This window comes from Harpia harpyja, chromosome 5, assembly GCF_026419915.1.
Source record: "Harpia harpyja isolate bHarHar1 chromosome 5, bHarHar1 primary haplotype, whole genome shotgun sequence".
Taxonomy (NCBI): domain Eukaryota; kingdom Metazoa; phylum Chordata; class Aves; order Accipitriformes; family Accipitridae; genus Harpia; species Harpia harpyja.
In genome coordinates, this window is record NC_068944.1 from 5,208,065 (window position 1) to 5,229,858 (window position 21,794).

General features: G+C 35.8%; 1 protein-coding gene across 4 annotated transcripts in view; it reads right to left on the bottom strand.

Annotated features, from left to right (window-relative positions):
• Positions 1-4,869: 4,869 nt before the first annotated feature.
• PTPN3 (protein tyrosine phosphatase non-receptor type 3) overlaps positions 4,870-21,794 on the bottom strand; it is a 173,843-nt gene continuing 156,918 nt past the window's right edge. For all 4 annotated transcript variants that reach the window (XM_052788055.1, XM_052788054.1, XM_052788057.1 and 1 more), the window contains 3 exons: positions 14,265-14,410; positions 13,448-13,583; positions 4,870-9,524 (listed from right to left, as the gene is read on the bottom strand). In XM_052788055.1, coding sequence (XP_052644015.1) covers positions 9,447-9,524; positions 13,448-13,583; positions 14,265-14,410 — 360 coding nt within the window. In that variant the 3' untranslated portion in view covers positions 4,870-9,446. The remainder of the gene's footprint in view (positions 9,525-13,447; positions 13,584-14,264; positions 14,411-21,794) is intronic.

Here is a 21,794-nt window from a genome sequence, read left to right on the forward strand (position 1 = left end):
TTTTTTAAATTGTAATTGATGCACAGAAGAACTAAAGGCTCCTGTTACAGACAATGTTGCATCTTCTGTGGGTGGATGCTAAACTCACTGAAACAGGAAAAATAAATCAGAATACCTCTGCTTTAACATATAGGGTGTTGCAGGTGTCCGAGTTCCCCAACAGCAGTGTCAGACAACCACACGAGACTGCATGCGAGTTCCACCGAGTCCGGCCTTTTAGCACGCTCCAGTGAAATGCTGGTGTCCCTTATCCCTGCAGACAGACCTGCGAAAGTGAACTGGCTCTGAACCCAGAGATCAGCAGCAGTGATTTGTCTCCCCAAACACCTTTCAGTTATTCTCACATGGCCCTTCTTTTTAACAAATGGAAAAATTTCACTTTTGTCATTCAAATGAAAAGACGAGCTTTCTTAGCAGATTAGCTTTTACACACGATATCATTACATATTTATTTTTTAGTACACGGAAATCAATTTAGTTACATTATACCAGGACTGACCAAAAAAAGGCAGTTTAATCCCAAACCAAGATGAAACTGGATATTTTATAATTTTTATGACATTTGCTAAAATATTTTGAGTAGTGTAAGGAACATAAGCCAAATTGAGCCACTGCTTGAAAATTTTGGTGTCACTGAGATATGGCACCAAAACCCTATACATGAAAATAATATATACTGGGAAATGCCAGTTTGACATACATACTCCCAACTGTCTTTGCCTGACATGAGTCACATAAAGACACTTCTTCCATACTCCTGGCTTCCTGGCAGAGCACCCCACGGTTGCCGGTACCGTAAGGATTTTAAAGGATTGCCTTGTGTGTAGGAATGGAATACCTTGGTGCTTTGCATTGTCTGAAATCACCCTTAACACTAGGCACGTTAAGGCCCTCTTCTCCCCACGAGCAGTCAGCTGCGCAAGTCTTGACGATACAACCACGGGCTTGGAGTCTACTTCATCTCCTCCCAAAGGCACTTCTGCACCCTATCCTGCTAACAAGCTGCAGAGACACTGGTACATCTTTCTGTAAGCTGTTTCGTATGGATTTTCAGCAAAACCTTCATCTTGGTAGCTTCCTATGCACCTATAAGAGATTCCAACCTGCATGCATATCCCATATCCGAGCTGTGCAGATGGTTGGTTTTGGTCTTGTGCTTTCTTTCACCAAGATTTCATTGAATTAATAGCTTCACCATGAAGGGTTATTGGCCTCAAGCTTAAAAAGACTAATCAGTAGGCAGAGCCATGTCTTGTAAACACCAAAAAGTGCTTACTAACAACCATCGCAGCTCTTAACTGAATCCCAAACATATTTTAAGGTCAATGCTCTATCCATCTGGTAGCGTTAGATTCAATCTTCAGTATGTTTTCTATTTTGAAGCTTATAAACTTGCATTTTACATGCACATGTAAACAAAAATAATTCAAGAACAGCATCACTGGGGTCTGGTTTGCTGTGAAAACGTGACAACCACCCTGGAGCAACAGCAGGTGTAGAAGATACGACTGCTCGGACACCTCTGGGGATTACTTTGAGGACGTAGGTAATCCCAAAAGGAAGGGTAGTCTGTGCATTTTATACACAGTAGCAAAAAAGAAAATCCACACTCAAACAGTTATTTATGTGGCCTTGTATCTCATGAGTGCAAAGGTTTATTGGTTTAATTAATCGAGACAATCCTCTTCTATAAAAATTGTTGCAAGTGAAATATTCCTAAGAATTTGTGGCTTACTTGGTTGCTTTACTTCTCCGGCAAGCTCTTTATGAAAGCGTCATGGTTTAACCCCCCACGCTGTTTCTATACGGAGCAGACAATTTCCATACATGTTTGCTTGCTTAGATAAAATTCAAGCTGCAGCCACTTGTGATTTTTTTTTTAAAAGGATTAAAAAGGTCAGTAACTTCTTTATGCAACTCTTATTTTCTTCTTGAAAAAAGCCACAGTAAAACCATATAGCCAAAAATGTTTTATTTCACCATTAGCCATATAACCACTAAGCATAAAATGGTGGCTGTAATATTTTTGTTCAAAACAGTTCCAAAATCCAAGAAAACTATACTGAAAACATTAACCAATACTTTATTCCTATAAAAATAAAAAAGAAAAATGATACATTCATTTCAACAAGTGTCTACATTTTTAAACAATAAATTAAGCTTTGGAATATCAACATCAATTTACATTTAAAATGATTTAAAAGAAAAGTACAGCTTAGGATACAAAATAAACTCTTTCCTTACCTTCCAAATACATCAAATACATTCTTTTATTCCTTTAATGCACTGGCACCTAAGATCTCAGAAGAAGAAACTAGAGAGTGCTACAGAAACAACAATAAAAAAAATAAAAATAGCCAGAGTCACTGAATGGATATTATCTTCCAAGCTTTTTCTACATCTCTGACAAAAACGCTAACCGAATGTATATGAAAATACAAAAACTTAGTGACTAGAATAGAATAGTGGAATCTTTTGCAAAGCTTGCAAAAAAAACCCAAACCCCCAACCCCGGCTTTCCCAACTGTTATGCAATTTATTCCAGTACTATTAAGTACATTTCTGTGTCAGTTGCGATGAAGGTCAGTTTTAACCAATCATTATTTATTATTATGAATGCCTGGCAGATTTTCAAAGCCTTGGTAGGACTTGTCCCCATTATTTATCTTGTATTTCTCCATTAAGGTTACACAATGAAGTGTGAAAACCTAAATAAATTATGTTTCGTACTCACTGCACAGGTCACTGGAATATAAGCATTGATACTTGTAATTTATTTTGCAAAATCTGGATTTGAAATACATTTACATCTGAGCGCACATACTAATTCCCCACCTACCTTCTACAGTAATTTAATTTCTGTTAAAAACTAGGAAAGCAACAGTTACACCAGGTTTTCATTCCACTATGCGAAACTCTGAATTAGAAGGGCACTGATCAAGAATAACTCAACTGCTACCATGCTAACCTGCTGCTTAATTGAAGCAAATGAAGCCCATGAAAATTAACACTGCTGGTCTGAGCTTTTTTTCCCCTGGAATGAACGTAGGCCTTCGCTGTTCTTGCAAACTCATATAGATACACTTGATTGTACTTTAAACTGGACTGCTTGGGTTAGATACTACAAGTACAACCCCACTAAGGTCAATATAGACTGCTGATTTACTGAGCAGGCTTTCAGTCTCCTCCCTAAGGAAGGAAGCCCTTTCCCCTTCCATTCTGCAGCAAGGACTTGTGAGCCAGGATCGCAATCAACTCTTCGCGAGAAAGTTGAGAAATTAATGGGGCGGTTAGGTCAACGTCGACTTTTCTGTGCTTTAGCAGCCGTACTGCTTACTAGTTGAGAACTAGTTTGGTTTATGACTACTTAAGATGCAGCCACAGCAAAGACGACACTCACTTCTAGCAGCTTGCTTTTTTTACAGAGAAACTATTTTTTCCCTTGTTAAAGTTATAAGCGTGTTTTGTATAGATTTTGGTAAATAGTCCTTCCTTACTTGAAGATTCAGATTTCAATGTTGTTTTTTTTAAAGCATTAATTCTAGCTTAGCACAACAAGACTTCCCAACGCGTGGGACAGCAAGCTCCAAAGACTTCCTATGTACAAAATGGTTATTCTGCAAAAGGCTGATAGAAATATGATGCTACACTGGTTTCAGTTGGTAACTGATGTTAGGTAAAGGATTTAATAGATCTAGCAAAGCAGCTGTTTCCTCTTATCATGCGTGGCAACCTCACTAGTTACCCAGCCACATTGCGGTTCCATTTATGTCTCAGAAAAAGACACCAAATGAAAACAGTCAAAATAATTTTTAGAAGGAAAAGAGTTCAGTTTTGTTTAATGTCACTTAAAAGGACAAAGCAGTAAATGAGGAAAAAGTTCAACTTAAAAACCTTAAAATTATTTTCTAGGTCAGTTTGAGAAAAATTAAATCCCAACAACGGTAGGGCTCTTTAGTAAAAGAATTGCTCCAAAAGAAATGATGCATTTAAAACACAAAATAGCCTTCTGCAAAGGGAAAAAAAATCTTGCATTTCTCCTACCCCTACCTTATCTGTTAAAAACATTTTCATCCTCACAATTATTTTTTTTTTTTAATAAAAATCAGGTCTTATCCGCCCTCAACAAAACATTTCCTACACGCTTTTTCAAAATATCTTTATGATTTTTACCACTGTTAGCAGCACTGTTTAAATTCCTCAGACAGGAGCTCAGTTCAGGCTGGTCTGAACATCACATTGCACCTTCAGCAGATACAAGTAACATTATATCTTAAGCAACAGCAACATCACTTGGCCTGTCTACGACAAAGCCAGTTTTACAGTTGTGGGAAACCTCAGAGTGGTTTTATAAGGTAAAACAATGACAACTCAAGAAACGATATCATGAAAGCCAAGAAAACAGAGGTTGAGCAACTAACGGTAAACCGAAGTGTTTCATTAATGCCTATTAAAATCAATGCTTTAATATTTTAAATAAGAATTTCATTAAAGATGCAAAACCTGCAGCTAAGCTCAAAATAATACACAATCTAAGACTCTTATCCAAGTAATCTGCAACAAAATTAGGAGAGTCAATAAAGGCACATTCTACTCTGCAATCGCAAAGTCACCTCTTAAGATGAGTTTGTCTTAAAAAAAAAAAAAAAAAGACAATAGTTACTAGTCTCTTAACTATAGCCAAAACTAAACAGTGTCAACAGCCCACACAATTTGCTTTTTCCATTATATTCTTGGTCCTTAACAATTGCTCTTTATATCAGTGGTCAAATCAGACCACTACTGTCACAGGGTTAGTCTGAGCTGAAAAAATGGTTAAATCCATCAATACCATGTGCTACTCCTTCCTTTTCATTCAGTGAAACTTACTTTTCTTTTAAAAAAAAAAAAAGACGACAAGTTTCAGTGATTGTGGATACTATTTTTTGAAGCTTGTACAGCTACTGAACAACTGGAACATTAAATATGTTAAAGTACACTAAAACTAAATCATATTGCATTAGATTGCTATATTTAAAATGTTAATATAATACTATTGTTAAAACAGACAGTCATCGGAGATGGCTTAACACTATCAGTGTCAGAACTTAAATGCAAGAGAATCCATTTAATCAAAACATTATGTTTTATATAATGAATTAATCATTCACTTGGCTTTCAACTGCCTTTGAATAAAGTATTTAATGACACAACTTTACCCCTGTATAGTTTCAATTGATAAATGCTTTTAACCAAGTAGACTAATTGCAGGTTACCAATTGAAATACAAATATTTCCCAGCACATGCTCTTTCTGTAAAGGCTTTATGTGAATGAGTAAAATAAACTTGCACTTAGATGCTACATTTCAGCAATAAAGCAATAACAATAAAGCCATTATCAGTGAAATAACTATGTTTAAATTTTAATTGATTGAATATGAACCATACGTGACTTTTCAACATATTCAATCAGTGGATCATTTATGCATTTAGTCTGACACATAAGAACACTATCTACACGGGAGAACTTTTGTTGTAAAACGGTATCATATTATGCTTGTAATAAAGCAAATGCATAGTTCATTAGATACTTCAGAACTACAGTTCTTTTGAAATATAGCTATACTTTTCACCAAGTGTTGCATAGTATAAAAAAGGAGGGGAAAAAAAGAGAAACATTAAAAACAATGAGCATATACAAAGAGCTATTGCTGAATTCTTAGGTACATTTTGATTGCATATAATTTAGTACCAACACCTAAAAGACAGGATTATTGAAAGCAAACCCCTGGATTACAGAATTTTTTTTGTTTGTTTGTTTTTTCAAAACACCACCACTATTCAAGGTTTGGTTGTATTTTAATGATTCATATTTCATACATCCTGTTACACAAAAGGCATTCATGGTTTACGGCACCGTTTTTCTTATTTTCCATACGTGGTAAGATCTGTCCCTCCCACCTCTGTCTCAGAAGTGTTCCCCTGCGATATTTCTGAAGACACTGTGCATAAGCATTTTAGTTACTTCTGTATCAACTATAAAGCCACTTAGTTAAAATTTGTTTAATTCTGAAGAATAAATGTTAGCATATTTCACAGTGATGAAAACCTCAAAGGCTTATTTCTCCCTCTTCATCCACCACCATGCTAGAAATTTTGAATACTTATTGTCATGATCTCACAAGCACAGGCAAAACCCGAAGTTAAACTGTTTGTGAAGGTTATACAGAATCTTGACTTCACAGCATTTTCTGCTATTTGTCAATTGCTTGACAGTTAAAAAATTTGTGTTAGGAGTTTCAACTGCTACCAAAAAAAAAAAAAAAAAAGTCAATCAACTCTGTGTCTTTTTAATTTCCTAATTCTTGTGGAAACAAAAGCCAGCATTAAGAAGATGTTTTCATAATTACGCTTTCATTGCAAGATCAGATCTAAGGCATACATTATTCAGTGCAAAGTCATCACACACTACAGAGAGAAGACAAAAACCCCTTCATTCTCCCCTATGGACCCTACAGGTACATGTGCAAAACCCAGCAAGACTGAAATAAAGATGGACACAATGTACAAGATACTTGCGTAGTTAATATTTGCTCTATGGTTTTACAAAAAAAATAAATCAAATATTACAGAGATTACTATTTTTATAGCTTTGAGTAGTCTCTTAGTGGCCATCAATGTCAAACAACTTATTAAAGTCCAAATAAGAGTTCATGAATGGTATTACCGAAACCATCTAAGTTTACCAGAACAAGAGCAGCATTTGTTGTCACAATACGACCACCATCATTTAAACACACATATACTAATGTAAGCCAAGCCTACACCATGTATCTTGAGGCTGGAGTTATATAAGGAATCCGTTTACAGTGTTTTGGTAAATACATGTTCAACACAAAGAAACATAAATAGCGATAGGAATATAACAATAACCTTGAACACAAATAAACCGTAAGTTTAATCAAGTACTTCCATGAAAGAAACAGATGTCACAAAGAGATGCTCTAAATATTTTCTTACTATTTATTTTCTTGCTTTTTTGCTCCTTGCCTTTTTCACTTCTTCACAACCTATTAATTGCAAGTCATGCCAACTGCAAGGGATGACTGAGACCTGGGCACAACAAAACTTAAAAAAAAATAATGAAAAAAGAGATGTTTTAACAGAAAGGCACACACATAACAAAAAGGAGGCTTTTGTTAACCACTCAGCAGGCACAGATTCTTTAGTGCCCACTACTCCTCACGTGGGAAAGAGCCACGAGGTTTTCTCACTGGTCAATATTGTCTCTAACAGCAGCAGGCAGCCTGCACTTGTACAACCTTTCTCCACATGCATTTTTCAAAAAAGCTTCCCAAGCAACATGTGCACGTCCAGTATCATTTTACTTTTGGAGTCACAGACAGATTGAGTGACTGGATGCAGTTTAGCACGTTAAGACTGAACTAGTTACAGTCTCTTGCCTTCCCATCCGTGCCCAATCAAGCAAGAGGATAATGATCCCAAGTATTACAAAAACTTCAGCGAAAGTGAAATCTGGAATGCAGTATACAAGAATGAGCACAAACCTATTCACCTTTCAACCTAACAAAGCCAAGACACTTTCCATGTTGCCAGTTACCCTGCATGTTCCAATTAAAACTCTTTTGATCACTCAATAGTAACCAGGTATCATCTTTACCTGTAATAAATAATGTAATCTTGAAGAAAGGACCAAGCCTACAGAAGACAAGAGTCAGCAATTCAGCACATCCTACATTCACTTTTCAGCTATCTCCTGGGGAAAAAAACATAACCTTCTGGTAACATGAGAGATGCATATTGTACAGCTGTGGCAGTTTCTATAATGAAACTCCAGATACAAATGATAATATCCATAATACAAACCATAATTCTAAAATATATCTGAATATGTGTGTATATATATATCTAAAAAGAAAATTATCTAATTTTCTTTTATACACATATAAACACCCAGCTAATATGCCCCATAAAAATTTTTCCTTATTTAGGACTAATCTTTTAAATAACAGATTTTTAAACAGTCTCTTAGAATATTTTTTTTTTTTTAAACACTATTCGAAAATGAAGACCTATCTCAGGGTAATCAAAAAGCACACACAAAATAAATTAACATCATACAAATGTGGTTATATTGTTCAGAAAGTCCAATTCTCCCATTTGAAATGAAATGGAGACCAGTGTACCTTAGGGTGAATTATTCATCATTGTACAAATTCATTCCCTCTTTCCACGTAAGTCTTCATGTGAATTTAGCTGCATTTCCATAAAGCAAGAAACACAGTAAATGCGCAGAACTCTTGCAAAAGGGAGTCGTGTTTCACTGGATAAGAGCAGTTTTTGCTGAAGGGCAGCAAGTCAACATTTTATCACCATCTGAACACTAGCAACACCTGTGCCCTTATAAGCTTCACACCTTGAATTAGCAGCAACATATTTGATGGGTTCAGTAGTAATTTTTCTTCCAGTATTGGATTAGACTACTTTGCATATACAGTAAGTCAAAAGTCTAGTACATGTGTGCAACATTAATCCACATTTACATCTAGGAACTCATAAATACACATGGAAACAAAGGTGACAGAAAATTAAACCTCGATTTAAATTAAAATATTTTCAGTCCATGTATAGAAACAGCAGTGAAAAACGAGTATAAAGGAGAGACAGCAGAAACAGAAAAGGAGTACAATAACTAAAACTGTAAGAAGTAGGTCACTGTTAAAAGGGCAAGTTGCAATTAAAATTGATCAACAGAAGATGTAGATTGTACCATCTGCATAAATGCTTAAATGCAGCATTATTTTGCACATCACATACAGTAGATACGATTTCTAGGAAGCGTATTATAACAGCTGGCGTACTTACTAATAGATTTACGGTATCTGAATACTTAATTTCTCCAGCTCTTAATGTACAGTAGTTATGCATTATTAGCCTTTAAAGCTCTTTGTCAGCCTTTCAGAAGTCAAGGTTACATTGCCATGAATATTTAGTGTCCCAACAAGAAAGTTACAACTATTCACCTTCAAAGAGCTTTTATACAATACAAAGATACTAAATACCTTCTTAAGCTGAATCATTTCAATACTATGAGTTTTCTTTCTGCTGTTTCAAAGGAAACACAAGGACCTTTGTAACTTCCAAAGTGAAGCGTGTTTTAAGGCAGTAAAAGACATGTATTAAGGTTTCCATGATTGTTTATGGTTGTCTATGTGAATAAAGCATATTACACACAATTGCTCTCATATATTTATCTACATGACTTTGTTATACTGTACATGATTTAGCAATCTTTTTGAGAAATTTAAAGTGCCACAGTTCAAATGTGCTCATCTGTCTTTTCATGGGCTTCTAGTCCATTATAGTTGCCTTCAGAAACAAGCCCTTGCTTTAGTTAAAGAGCAGTCTTTTTAGGGGAAATAAGAATTCATCCTTCACTGCTGTGCTAACTGGAATCCAGTGGTCGAACCAATCCTTCTTTGTAAACACGAAGAATAGCTTCACAAACAAATTTGTATTGACTCTGTATAAGAAAGAAAAAAACAAAAACATTTACGGATGGTTAATTAAACTCCTGATTATACAGTAATATTGAATAGGACTAACAGTCCCACTGCTTCCTTTTCTCCTGGACAATGACAGGAGAGGAGATAGAAAAATGGAAGGAGAAAATCCAACTCTCCCGGCTGTGTTCACAGTAAACAAAGGTAACATTTACTCTTCTTTGAGGGGCAAATATTAAAAACCTCACACTAAGGAAAACAGTCCCCAAATTTAAAGGAATCCACACTTAAATCTCAGGGAATAGGATTTATTTGTAAAAGCTATGCAAATTTATATGATTCTTCTGACTAAGTTTAACTAGCTACTTATGGTCTTTATACATCTCATCTATATTCTTGGTAGTTACTTGATTATTACAAGTATTCTAACCTTGCCAATCCTGCAGTTACATATGACTCGGCACATTTAAGTTACATGACCAAAAATGCATTTAAAGTTACCATATATAGGCCCAACTGCCTTGCTAAACACTTCTTTTTTTTTTAAACCACCTACCCTATTGCAGAAGATGGAGTCACCTTATTTTTGATTTGTAATCAGACCACACATCTTCTGTAACAGAATGGGATCAAAACCTTTGGAATGAATATTTTTGAAGAGTAGCAGCCACATTAATTGTTCTGTCACCCAACATTTTGAGCTTATTTAGTTCTTAAAAAGTATTAGCCAATTAGATTAGCGTTTCTTTTCTGAATTATACTATTACAAAGACTATTTCTTCCACGACCTTGTGATGTACCTATTTGTTAAAAGCAATTAGCCTGTGAGCCTCTTTCTGAAGAGTGATACAGGGAGACATTAGCAATAGGACTAGTGCAGAACTAAAAATCCACATAGCCTGAAAACATTTTTGTGACTAACAACGCCGAGAACACAAGATGATGGAAATTTAAAAGAACTTACAAAGATCAAAGCATACCTCTCCTCCAAAAGTACTTTTCACTATTGTCAAAACCCCAAAATGAACACCTTTCCCCAAAGCTCCATGTTATATATTCAGAGAAGTGCAGCTTCACATTTTCTAAATCCCTTTTTACATCTTTGAAATGTTCTCCCAGCTGCCCTTGTATGTCAGCTCTCATCACCTCTCCAGGAGCATCTGGAAACATTCTCCCAGTATCTCCCAAAGGACAGGACTAAAAGATAATGCTTGGACTGTGAAGGACCTTAGGCTGCATTTAAATAACAGTAGCTGGGGATGTTATTCTTGTCCATAACCTGCAATACATTTTCTCTAAAGTACAGAAAAACTTAAGGCAAACTGGGGGATGGAAATGAATTTTCTGCATCTTGATTTTCCTGCCTTTTCTTTCAACCTTTCAGTCAATTACTCCCACCTTCAATATCATTCTGTTCTTTTGTCTTTCTTAATTACCTTGACTTTTCTCTTCATTGTTATTGTCATTTGCATATTTCTACTGCCTGAACAAGCCAAGTGTGATATTTAGCTCTCTGTTCAATACTTCTGTTATCTTGTATGATCAAGTTACCTAACAAATAAGAACGAGCACTTCAGCATTGCTTCCTCTAAGACTGACTACTTGTTTTCTTTGCTCTTATCTGTTGCATGCATTCTTACCGCTCACTGAGCTGATAACTAGTTCTACTATGTATGTCCTAAAGCACTGCTTTCTGTATTGTTTAGTATCTCTAATTTCTCTTTAATGGAAGATAATGGTTAGGGGTTTTTTTCTCTTTTTTTTTTTTTTTTTTTTAAATGAAGGGCCATATGGTTACACAAATTTTGTTGTAGCTTTATTATTTCGGTCAAAGCTTTTGTTTGGCTGTTTCCAATGACCAAGTTACAGGTCTCTGAGAAATGACAGCTGTCTCAGGACTAACAGCAGACACTAAACTGACTAGTTAATAGCTCTGATGAGTCCATTCTTACTTACTGAGTATGCCCTGTCTGATATTAACTCACAACATGCATCTGGCTATGTGTATCATCTTAGAATTGGAGCGCACACACAATCCCCACAGGGCAGCTGAGCATGCTTCAGGCAAGGCTATTACAACACAACGATCCCTAATGGCTTCTCCCAGAAGCCCTAAGCTGAATATCAAATATGAGCAGTGGAGCTAGCTGGAATGCAGGCATGGGAATGCGATAGAGCACCCAGGATAGAATCAAAATGTTAACGTGCAGGTCTTTGGTGTTCTGTTTTCTCACAGTCGAGTGCTTGCTTCTGTGTCTCATTTACAGCACAGTATGCCAATTCTGCTCATTGGCTTTTCACAACAGTATTTGCATACTTCAGAAATAACAAGTGAATTTATTTTCACAGTATTGCTCCTTCAGATCACCCCTCTCCTGATTGTGCTGATAGTGAACTGTGGAATACAGCAAACAAGGTAAAGAATCCTGTTTTAGATAATCAGTTTTCCACACTCAGGGTCTGATTGTTAGTGTACTTATCACTATTCCCCATATTCTTCAGTTATATCAAACTGTAGAATACAAGGACAATTCCTGCTGATTTCTGCTGTAACAAGAGGGACTCGGCCTTCTGGCAAGCTGAAGTTTACTTCAGGTTCTCATGTCTGATTCTCAAAAAGACAACCACCTCTAGAAAATTTAAGCCTGAACTTGCTCAGTTCATTTTAGAAACTGAGGGGTGTAGAGAGGTACAAGTTCAGAAGCCAACATTCAGCTTCCTTAAGCTTGAGGCTAGTGTTTCTCATCTCATGACATCCTTTGTCATAAGCTCAGCTTCCCTTTCCACGAGGAACAGGCAGGGGACTATTCAGACAGCTCCCTCCTCGACCATACAGTCCCGATGCACTTCCAGAGAGTGCACTCCTAACGCAATGACCAAGACTGCCAGCAGCATGCATGAACAATCTCTGCTCACAGAGCGCTCTAATGTTACATAAGCAACCGTAATTCCTGACGCTTTCACACTCTTTGATAAAGCAAGACTTGACCCCCAACTAGTCAATCATAATGCTAGCTTCTGCGGTCATTAATCTGTTAATGAATAGAATTTGTCTTCTCGAGTAACCTTTTTCCTTCCCTTGATCGAGTGGAAACATTTTCTTTTGAAGACGAGAGGCAGAAATGCCCAATTTAGCTGTTGACTTTGTGGGTCTAGACGCCTTTACTTCCATTTGTCATAGGGCATTTAGCTCTCTGAGATAACCCACACTTAATATTCTGTCATCCAACCTGTACTCAAGAAAGGAGAGCCTCCCATTCTTCAGCCTTTGTCTCTAATGTTCATTTCCAAAGCTGACACAAAGTTGCCCTCATGATCTCAAATTGTCTTTGAGCCAATTCCATCTTAAAATCACCTTCTACTTTCACATTTCATTAATTGATACTACCCAACTTTTCCTGAATTTCATTCTTGCCCTTTGTTTTTTCCAAACTGGCGTAGTGGCAAAATTTAGAAAAAAATACATATATTGTTCCTATTGAATTTCTACTCCTAAAGTAGGCTCTTGAAAAGCCACTTCCTCTCTTCAAATCATACCACAAACCCTTTAATTTTACCTTCAGTTTAATAACTTCCTATAAGGATCTGTACTAGAATGAAAAGCAAAAAATTATTCTAGCTTCTTGCAGAGAATTTAGGCAAAGGGACATGAACAGATTATTCGTGCAAGTCTGACTTTGTGCATTCTAACGACTTGCAATGTATAGAAATCAATTATCTTTTAATGGCAAGGTAAGAAATATTTACAAAAAAGTTAAATACACACCTCACAAGCAAAGCAGCCTTTGCCACCATGCTATGTTATGATAAATGTAGGAAGCATGAAATATAATGGCAACTGAAGACTCATACAACCAGATCATTTAAAAAATTTTTGATCTGTTTTAAAACTGGACAAATGCAGCATATATACAGAAAATGATGTTTCCTCTCCATCACTTACTGATGTTTGCACCATCATAGCTCGCTGGTCTCGCATTTTTCGTACAATATCCAGTGGATAAACAGGTTGGTTTCTTTCAATTAAGCACATGGCTGTTTCCATGGTGACCAATACACCAGTGCGACCGATTCCAGCACTGTGAAATGTAATAGAAAAATAAGTCTATAAAATTAGGTTTTTGCAATGCACCAGATTCATATCACAGTCTTAATACTAGGATGCTAAGTAGCCTTAGAAGTTACAGGAAGACCTTTATAAAATTAGAACAGAGTGCAAAGTTTATCTTTAAAGCAACTTCAGTAATATTTCCTGCCAATTATTAAAAAGAAAAGAATTTTTATATAAATAAAACTAAAACCTCACTTAAGGTAAATGGATTTTTAACAATTATAACTGCTTACAAGTCTGAATGCACTGGTTTGGTATTTTTGACTAAAAAAAAGGTAAGAGCTAACTGACTGCTTTTTGACAGGCACATGAGCAGCAGAAAAAAATTCACAGTACCATTCAAAATGAGGTTACAACAGCGGTAGAGGATGAAAATGGAGAACAACTTACATAGCAGATTATCAGCTCTATGATAATTACATAACTAAGCCATTTCACCAAAAAGTTGCAGGAGAAAGAGAGAGAAAAGAAACTCATCCTTTAGATACAACACCAGTGCTTCTGTCTTCAACAGTGAATCCTGGTATTGCACAATTTAACATTTTCATTTCATTCAAGGAATCTCTTGTCTTGCAGACAAACTTTTCAAAGCAAATGCTCATTCTATGGCTGAAGCAAACCTATAACCAGAATTTTAAAACACAGGTACCTGCAGTGAACAAGGACCGGCTCATTCTCTACTCTCTTTGGCCTCATACAGGTCACAAACTCCAAGAAGTCCATGGAGTCATCAGGAACACCATGATCAGGCCAAGCGACGTACTGGAGATGGGTGACGGTGTGTTGTTGTTCTGTCTAAAATACAGTAAGGTTTTCAAAAAGCGTTCAGTGTCATGACTCCTGTATTGACATTTGCTAAATAAAAGTCATACTTTTCACAGTAAGCGTATTCTGCAGATGCTATAAGATGCATATGATGTAGAAAACGTTTGTCATTTTCAGATTCTCATATGAACGTGTAATTCTTAGAAAGCATGCAAAAGGCATAACGTTTTCTAAATAAACGAGGTATCAAGTTTAACTTCTGTGATCTAAACACATTTTAATTTTTTGAGTTTATTGACTGTTGACCTATTATACCTTGACATCAATGATTCACCTGAGGTAAAATGCTGCAAGACTTATGCATAATAGTACTATATAATAGTTTAGGACAGGTTGGAAGAAACAGCTAAAACCAGCAGAAGAGCTATTGAGAACAATATCAAAATAACAGGGTCTTGGGGCTACACAAACTATTCTAAATATGTACGTCTGCATACTTACAGATTCAGTTATAATATAAAGTTGCCTGCAACATTTGCTAAATCTGGTTTCTGTTAGAAAACAATATCTATATTATTCATACATACATGTTTATTGTACATATGAGTGACTTCTGTATGATACAGGATACTTTTCTGTATGGAAGCAATATAATTAGTTAAAAGATTCTGTTGTTCGAAGAGCTCTTTTTTTCATTCAATTATACCTAAAAATCTGGGTTTACGTAAGTTCTTTCAGTTTAGCTTTTTGTTAACTTTGATTATGAACTCACTCAATCATCTTTGCGTTCAGATTGGCTCAACTGCTATGTTACAGATGTAACCAATGATTAAGACACTCCTGAGGTCTGCTGCATCACACAATGAGGATCTCACTCTTTACAAACTGAGACAAGTCTTCATGTTCCTTTATTTCTTCCACACGTTTAGCAATAGTTAAACTGTTAGCTGCATTTTATCGACGTCCATTACTAGACTTCACATTTGACATACTACTGAAATAAAACTCTCCTTTATCACTGTATTAGTCTATAAAACCTGGCCTCTCCCTAGTGGTCCGCGCAAGAATGTTGTCATGATGCTAGTGACTTTAAGAGTTTTTTTTCCTTTTCTCTTAAGTGCACAACTACTGAAATATATGACCTGCTTTAAATAACTTCAACTGCTTGCTTTCCTCTTCCACTCGAGGAATTGGTTAGACTCCGAAGGAGCAGGCTAGTAAGATACAGAAGACAGAATAACTACTGCCTATGTACCAAGTAGAGTCCTAGGAAATGTGTTTATTCCAGTCAAAGTCATTGCAGAAATATACAGTTGCCTCCAGGGACATGAAGATAAACAACACAGCTCATCCTTTGCTTCTTAAAGATAAAGCCTGAGCAATCACAATTAAAAGGTCTAGCGTAAAGCCCAAGTGGACAATGTAACCTAACATTAATGACCAAGCTTGCTATAATACAAATTGCATTGGGATCTATCACGCAGGTCGTCAAAAGACCCCATGACTGGGATCTCTGCAAGAAAAAGCATGGCCTTTTTCTACTCAGCTTTGCTGTCATTGTGTAGTTGAGCTTGACCAAATGATTACACTTTAAATTTTTCTGAAATGCCACAGGTAGAAAAAAACCAAAACCACCATGACAAGAAAACATTGTTAAAAATTCCTCTTCTGCAAATCTGCACATGCTTAATCAGAACCTCTTCAAAAGGGAAATGAGATAAATGCAAAAATTACATGTAAGAGTTTGAACTGATTCTCTGAAATTAGAGACAGTTGAATTACAGCATTCAGGTGAAACAGGGACTTGATTCATTCTAAAGTAATCCAAGAGTGAGTATCCAGTCACCTTCCATGTGCATCAAGAACTTCTAGCCACGCCTCATGGATAAGTGCCAGTGGCACACCCGAGAACCACCGACAGTGATCTGTAGCACCAAAAGCCATTTTACAAGCTCAGAAAAGAAGAAAGAGTTAACTTAATTTTTACTTATCAGTAATTTAGGCTCAAATGTAGCGAGTTGCATTTTTTTTTAAATAGTTCATAGATATTAAGTACAACAAGCATGTTACATAAGGCATTCAGAGTAAGAATACACTGTAAGAGCATGCACGTAGTCCTCAGAGCTGCTGCTTTTGGTATGATCATTTTCTGTTACGTGCCCTATTCATCCCTAGAGACCAACATAGCTATTTGGTAATTATTCCAGATATGCCTCAAGCTTCAGTATAGTTTTCTAGTTATTTGTGTTTTGATATAATCAGTTTTGATTCTTTTGGTTGAGCTCTTTTGAGATGATTCAAATTGTTAAACCTTGACCATTACATCACTCGCTTTTCAAGATGAAGTATTTTAAAATGCTTCATTTTTTTATTAGTAAGTTAAACCTATTGTAAACAGTAGTCATATTCATATAGGTTAGAACTAGTTTTTCTAATTCTAATATTTTTGTCTCATGTGGAAGATATCGAATCAGTACTCTGATGAAGTCTAGATTTCTTTTAAGCTATTTTTAGTGGGTTTTTTTTTAAATATAAAATCTTCAAGTCTTTACAATCATAATGAAAGTCAGCTTTTAAATTCAGAAAACATCAGTCAAATACCACCACACATGGAAATAACTTGCATTAAAAGACCACAGTTACTACAATCTAGCACTCATACATCAAAAAAGTGCTAGAGTTAAAGTTACTGGTCCCATAGTTAGCCCCACTGTACATGTCCTATTAACAATACTTATTTTTAAACACACTATTTCTGTCAGACCCTGCTACTTTGTACAAACCTGGTGATGGAAAATAAGAGGTAGCTTCTCATTACGCTCAAGTTGCTCTCCAAACCATTATTCTCTGCAAGTCAGCTTAAATCCTTTCCACAATTTTTTTTTTTTTGAACTGAGGTTTTCAATGACAGTCATTATTGTAGCATCCTAATGACTGATAAATGTAGAATTTATCTTTATAAAATCTGGCTATATTAGTCCTGTTTTATAAGTCTAAACTTACACAAAGTGAGACAGCAAGAGTTAGTTGCTCATGTCCCAGTTGCTATTTTTGCTAACTTGACATTGTACACCTTGTTTTTCCAAAAATATTTAATGTTTTTTGCACTCACATGGACTGATTTCAATTGAATTTATGTATTTGATATTTCCACAAATCAGCTTAAAAATGGTGGACTGAAAAGAATGAGTCCAAACAACTTAGACTCCTGTGACACTTCTAGATTATGTAATTTGCCCAGTTTATCATCAGCCACTTGGCCAACATTTCGCTGCTTCAAGGTGTTGACCCACATTTACTTGGCATGCAGCTACAGAGGTCTAAGACATCATATGTGTCCCAAGGTATTTGTTACTGTCCTTCTGATAACGGTTACAGCTGCTGCAGCAAAGGTATCGGCCAAAAAAAGATGTACTTGTACCTACCCCTCCTGTGCAAATTCAAGACATTTTACTGCAAAAGCAACTTCATTGTGGTTAAGCTAATATCATAGATTTCACTCAAAAATACAGGGTAAAGACACATGATATTTTCTAGTAAGTATGCCATTGGGATTGCAACTCCTGACAAAGTATAGGGCTGTCAGAGGTAAAAAGCTTCAAACGGCTGCTGTAACACTTGCAAAACAATCTCATTGTCAAGACCATCTTTCTGCAGTTTGCAGCCTTGCTTATTATAATTACATCAAAAGGCAGGCTTGCTCGTTTCATTCTTCTAAAATGCCTCTCCCTGTGTTCTCCAGAAAAATAACACACACAGCTTAGAATGATAACACTCATATAGCAAGAAGGAAATTTAGGCTTGAAAGGACAACCTTAATTTTGACTTTTCTTAAAATTCAAGAACTGATTTTGCATTTCACCTTTTCATTTAATGTCCTTTTTGGTCTAAGTTATAATATAATCTTCAATAAAAAAAAAGAAAAGAAATTTCACCATTTAGAACTACATTAACCTTGAAATGGTCCTATTATCTTCTAAGCAGGAAAAGGTACGGTCTTTGCTAGTAAGCTTCACAAATATACCTTGAAAGCTGAGACTCAGTGATCAGGGTTAAAGCCTAGCTTCTGAAGAGTAGATACTTTGACAGTGGCATTTGGCATTTCTTTGGATAACTGTTCCCACCTCATTATGCTTCTGTACACCCTTGCCATAACATTTTTAATCTACTTTTGTTCTTCAGCTCTTTACTGTTCAAAACCAACTCGTTTTCTTCTATCATGAGTATTGGACAGAACAGAACACGTTCAGCGCAGATGCTTTTCAGAGAAGCCTTTAAAATACCTCTGCAGTGCAACAGGTTTGTTCAAGACATTTATGACGTGGTCAAATTTACATAGATTTCTTTGCAAAGAGAAAATACAAGGTCTTGTTTAACGTGCAGAAGCAAAAGTTTCAGTGAACCAATCTAAGAATATTTAGCATGAGCAAACTCAACATTTCCCCCCACAAACTGCTGTATGACAAGTATCTGGCAAGGAAGACAACTGGTGTGGAAAGCCTCAGCCCAAACAATTAAGATGTGTAAAAATTACAGATATCCTATTTTCAGCTGTTTATAGCAGAAAGTGCTGACAGTATAGTTATTTACATTGCTGCCTTTGTTTCTTCTCTTATCAATTTAACACAGTCATTAGAAGGCCTACATGCTGGTCATTCATAAACAGAAAGATACCAGTCATTCTTCATCTTGCAATTTTACCTCCTCCCTTCAGCAAACAGCAATGTCCTTCCTTCGCAAAATGAATTTATGCTTAATTTTCAATTTGTTTGAATGGCTGCATCAATTTATTTTGTTTTTTCCTCAAATCATCGCCTCCATCATTGTGATGTCCACGGAAAGTGATAGCTTTTAAATTGAAACGAAGCTTGTCTCCCCAAATCCCTCTATTTGCATTGCCATTGTCTGCACAATCATGCTAAACAGTCTACATTATGACACAAGCAACTGCCTTAATTACCTTGACCTGGGTTGTTCACAAGGTGTAAGTGCTCTCTCATGGCACTGGCTCCTCATTCATTATAGAAATGGTATAACTTTTCTTTAAAGGATGAAATTCAATCAATTTTTAAACATCTTGATTTTTTTTCTTTTTTGTTTGAATGATTTAGTTTAGGTAATAAAACTAAGCAGGTGGGAGAATGACAGGGCACTTTGGAAACAACTAACGAGGTGTGGCAACAACGAAGTAAGATGTGGCAGAATAAAGAAAAAAACCAAACTTGCAAAATTACAGTTCTTCAAACTTATGTGAGTAATATGCTTCAGCAAGCATCATCTCCACAGCCTTGCTAAGTTCCATGGCTGGGTTCTAGTCACACTGAACTGAAATCAAGAAAAAAACTTGTTTAAACAAGGGAAAGCAACAAAAAAGTTTTTTTCAAAACATAACTGGATGAAATCAGTGAGATTTAATGAGCAATGATGTGATGTGAGGCAATTATCTTAAAGGAAGCCGAATGAAAGTTTTCTTCAATGATTAAAAAATAAATATTTATCTTGTTTTACAAAATAGTGTACTGTGTAATGAATTCTGCACTCACACTACACAATTTCTTTCTTTTGGTCTGTTTGTTCTGGTGCCCAAAAGTGTTCTGAAGCTTTTTTTAAAAATAAAAAAACCTCAACAAACCAAAACCAACCCAACCTCAAAAAACCAAACTTAGTGCTTTCTTTGCTTTTCTTTCATTTTGCTACAGGATAGCTTTCAATCTTGGTCTTGAAAAGAAAAGGCAGGAAATTAATCCTTATTTCATTTCATGAGGCTTAGAAAGGTTACAAATATTTCACACATTTGCAGTCATTTGCTGATCTTCAATGACAGGTAAAGAAGTACCCAGTTAAACTGCATCAGAAAAATCCTAAAAAATTCTTGTTCATCAAGTCTCCTGAACATATATGAACAAAAGGCCAAGGGCATCATTTAATAAACTTCTCTTTTGAGCTATTTTCCCCTAAAGGCAGGTTTGAAACCCATGCAACTTAATGCACAGTAAAGTCTTTCACAAATATGCCGTTCCAACAGAAATCAAGTCTCTTGTGAGTTTGGAAGCTTTATCCATCTTACTATTAAAAGCTACTTGTCTTCAAAAAGACCAGTCCGATGACGCTCACATTAGTTCAGGGAATAATAAAACCCTGGTTTGAATTCAGATGACTTTTTATGTATTCTTCAAAGAATACAATAACAATATCTGTGAGAGGTAGTACATATAAAGCTTTGCCAAGTCTACTCAAACACAAGGTGCCTTCTATAGAATACATTTGGTCAGCTTTAAGAAAGCAACTCAAATGACATGTAAACCTAGGAGATACTTCAGTGTTTCAGAGAGTTCTTTCACTATGTTTTAACAAACTACAAAGGTGTTTTATTTCCATCTGAAATGCCAAATGCACACAGAGCTATCTATTTTTGTTATTGTATAGACAGCTCAGTGTTCTTTTGAGTGTAGCCGCTTTATTTAAGTGTACAAGTAAACTTGCCTTTAGTGGAAAAAAAAACCCCAAACCAAAACAACCTTACCCTCACCGCAAACACACATCCACCTAGGACTAACTTTAGCATGCTTTTGTCTAACCTAGATGAAATCTATGCAAGCATATGCCTTTGCATTAGAAAGGATGTTCTCAGTTGAGAGCTATCATGAGACAACTCGCACAGCTGAAGATCCCTGTAACTTTCACAGCTGTTAACACGTCTACAAAGGTACACTATATTCTCACACAACTCAAAAAGAATTAACTTGTATTAAAAAAAAAAAAAAAAGACTGCCCCATTCTCATTAGGATTTTGACTTTCACATGCTAGTAAATAAACACCTGAAGTGAAAACATGTAGTGAATACAGTTAACTGGTGAATTTACTCAAAACTATGTACTGTTTTGATAAATACTAACCAAGAAAAAGAACAAGTATTTGAGAAGAGTGTAATAGTTTACATGAAGCATTAGCTAACCCAAGTTAATTGGCAATCAACTAATTTGAGTGACAGGGACTAAAAGTTTGTCTACCTATACTCTGCAGTACTGTTTAATGAGGTTCGTTTCTTCTGTGCTGACATTCAAGTTTATCACTTACAGATTAATTGGCTGAAAAACAGAACCAAAAAATCATGTTGCTCCCTGACTGGATGGTTTCTCATAGCTAGAAACTGAAACATTGTAAACCATCTTAACTGAAAGACCTTAAAGTACTGGCATCTCACATGTTTATGATTACAAAGGAAGTCTTAATCATATTAAAACAAATTTGGATGCACTGCCAAGTGATAGAGTCAGTCACAAATTTAGAAGACTAAAGCGTGGGTCATCTTGCTGTAAGAACATCAATTAAATGTTACATTTTAAAACAGACATTTTCTTTTTCTTACTACTAGCTATTCTAGTAACAGTAAAATCTACTTAACTATATGGA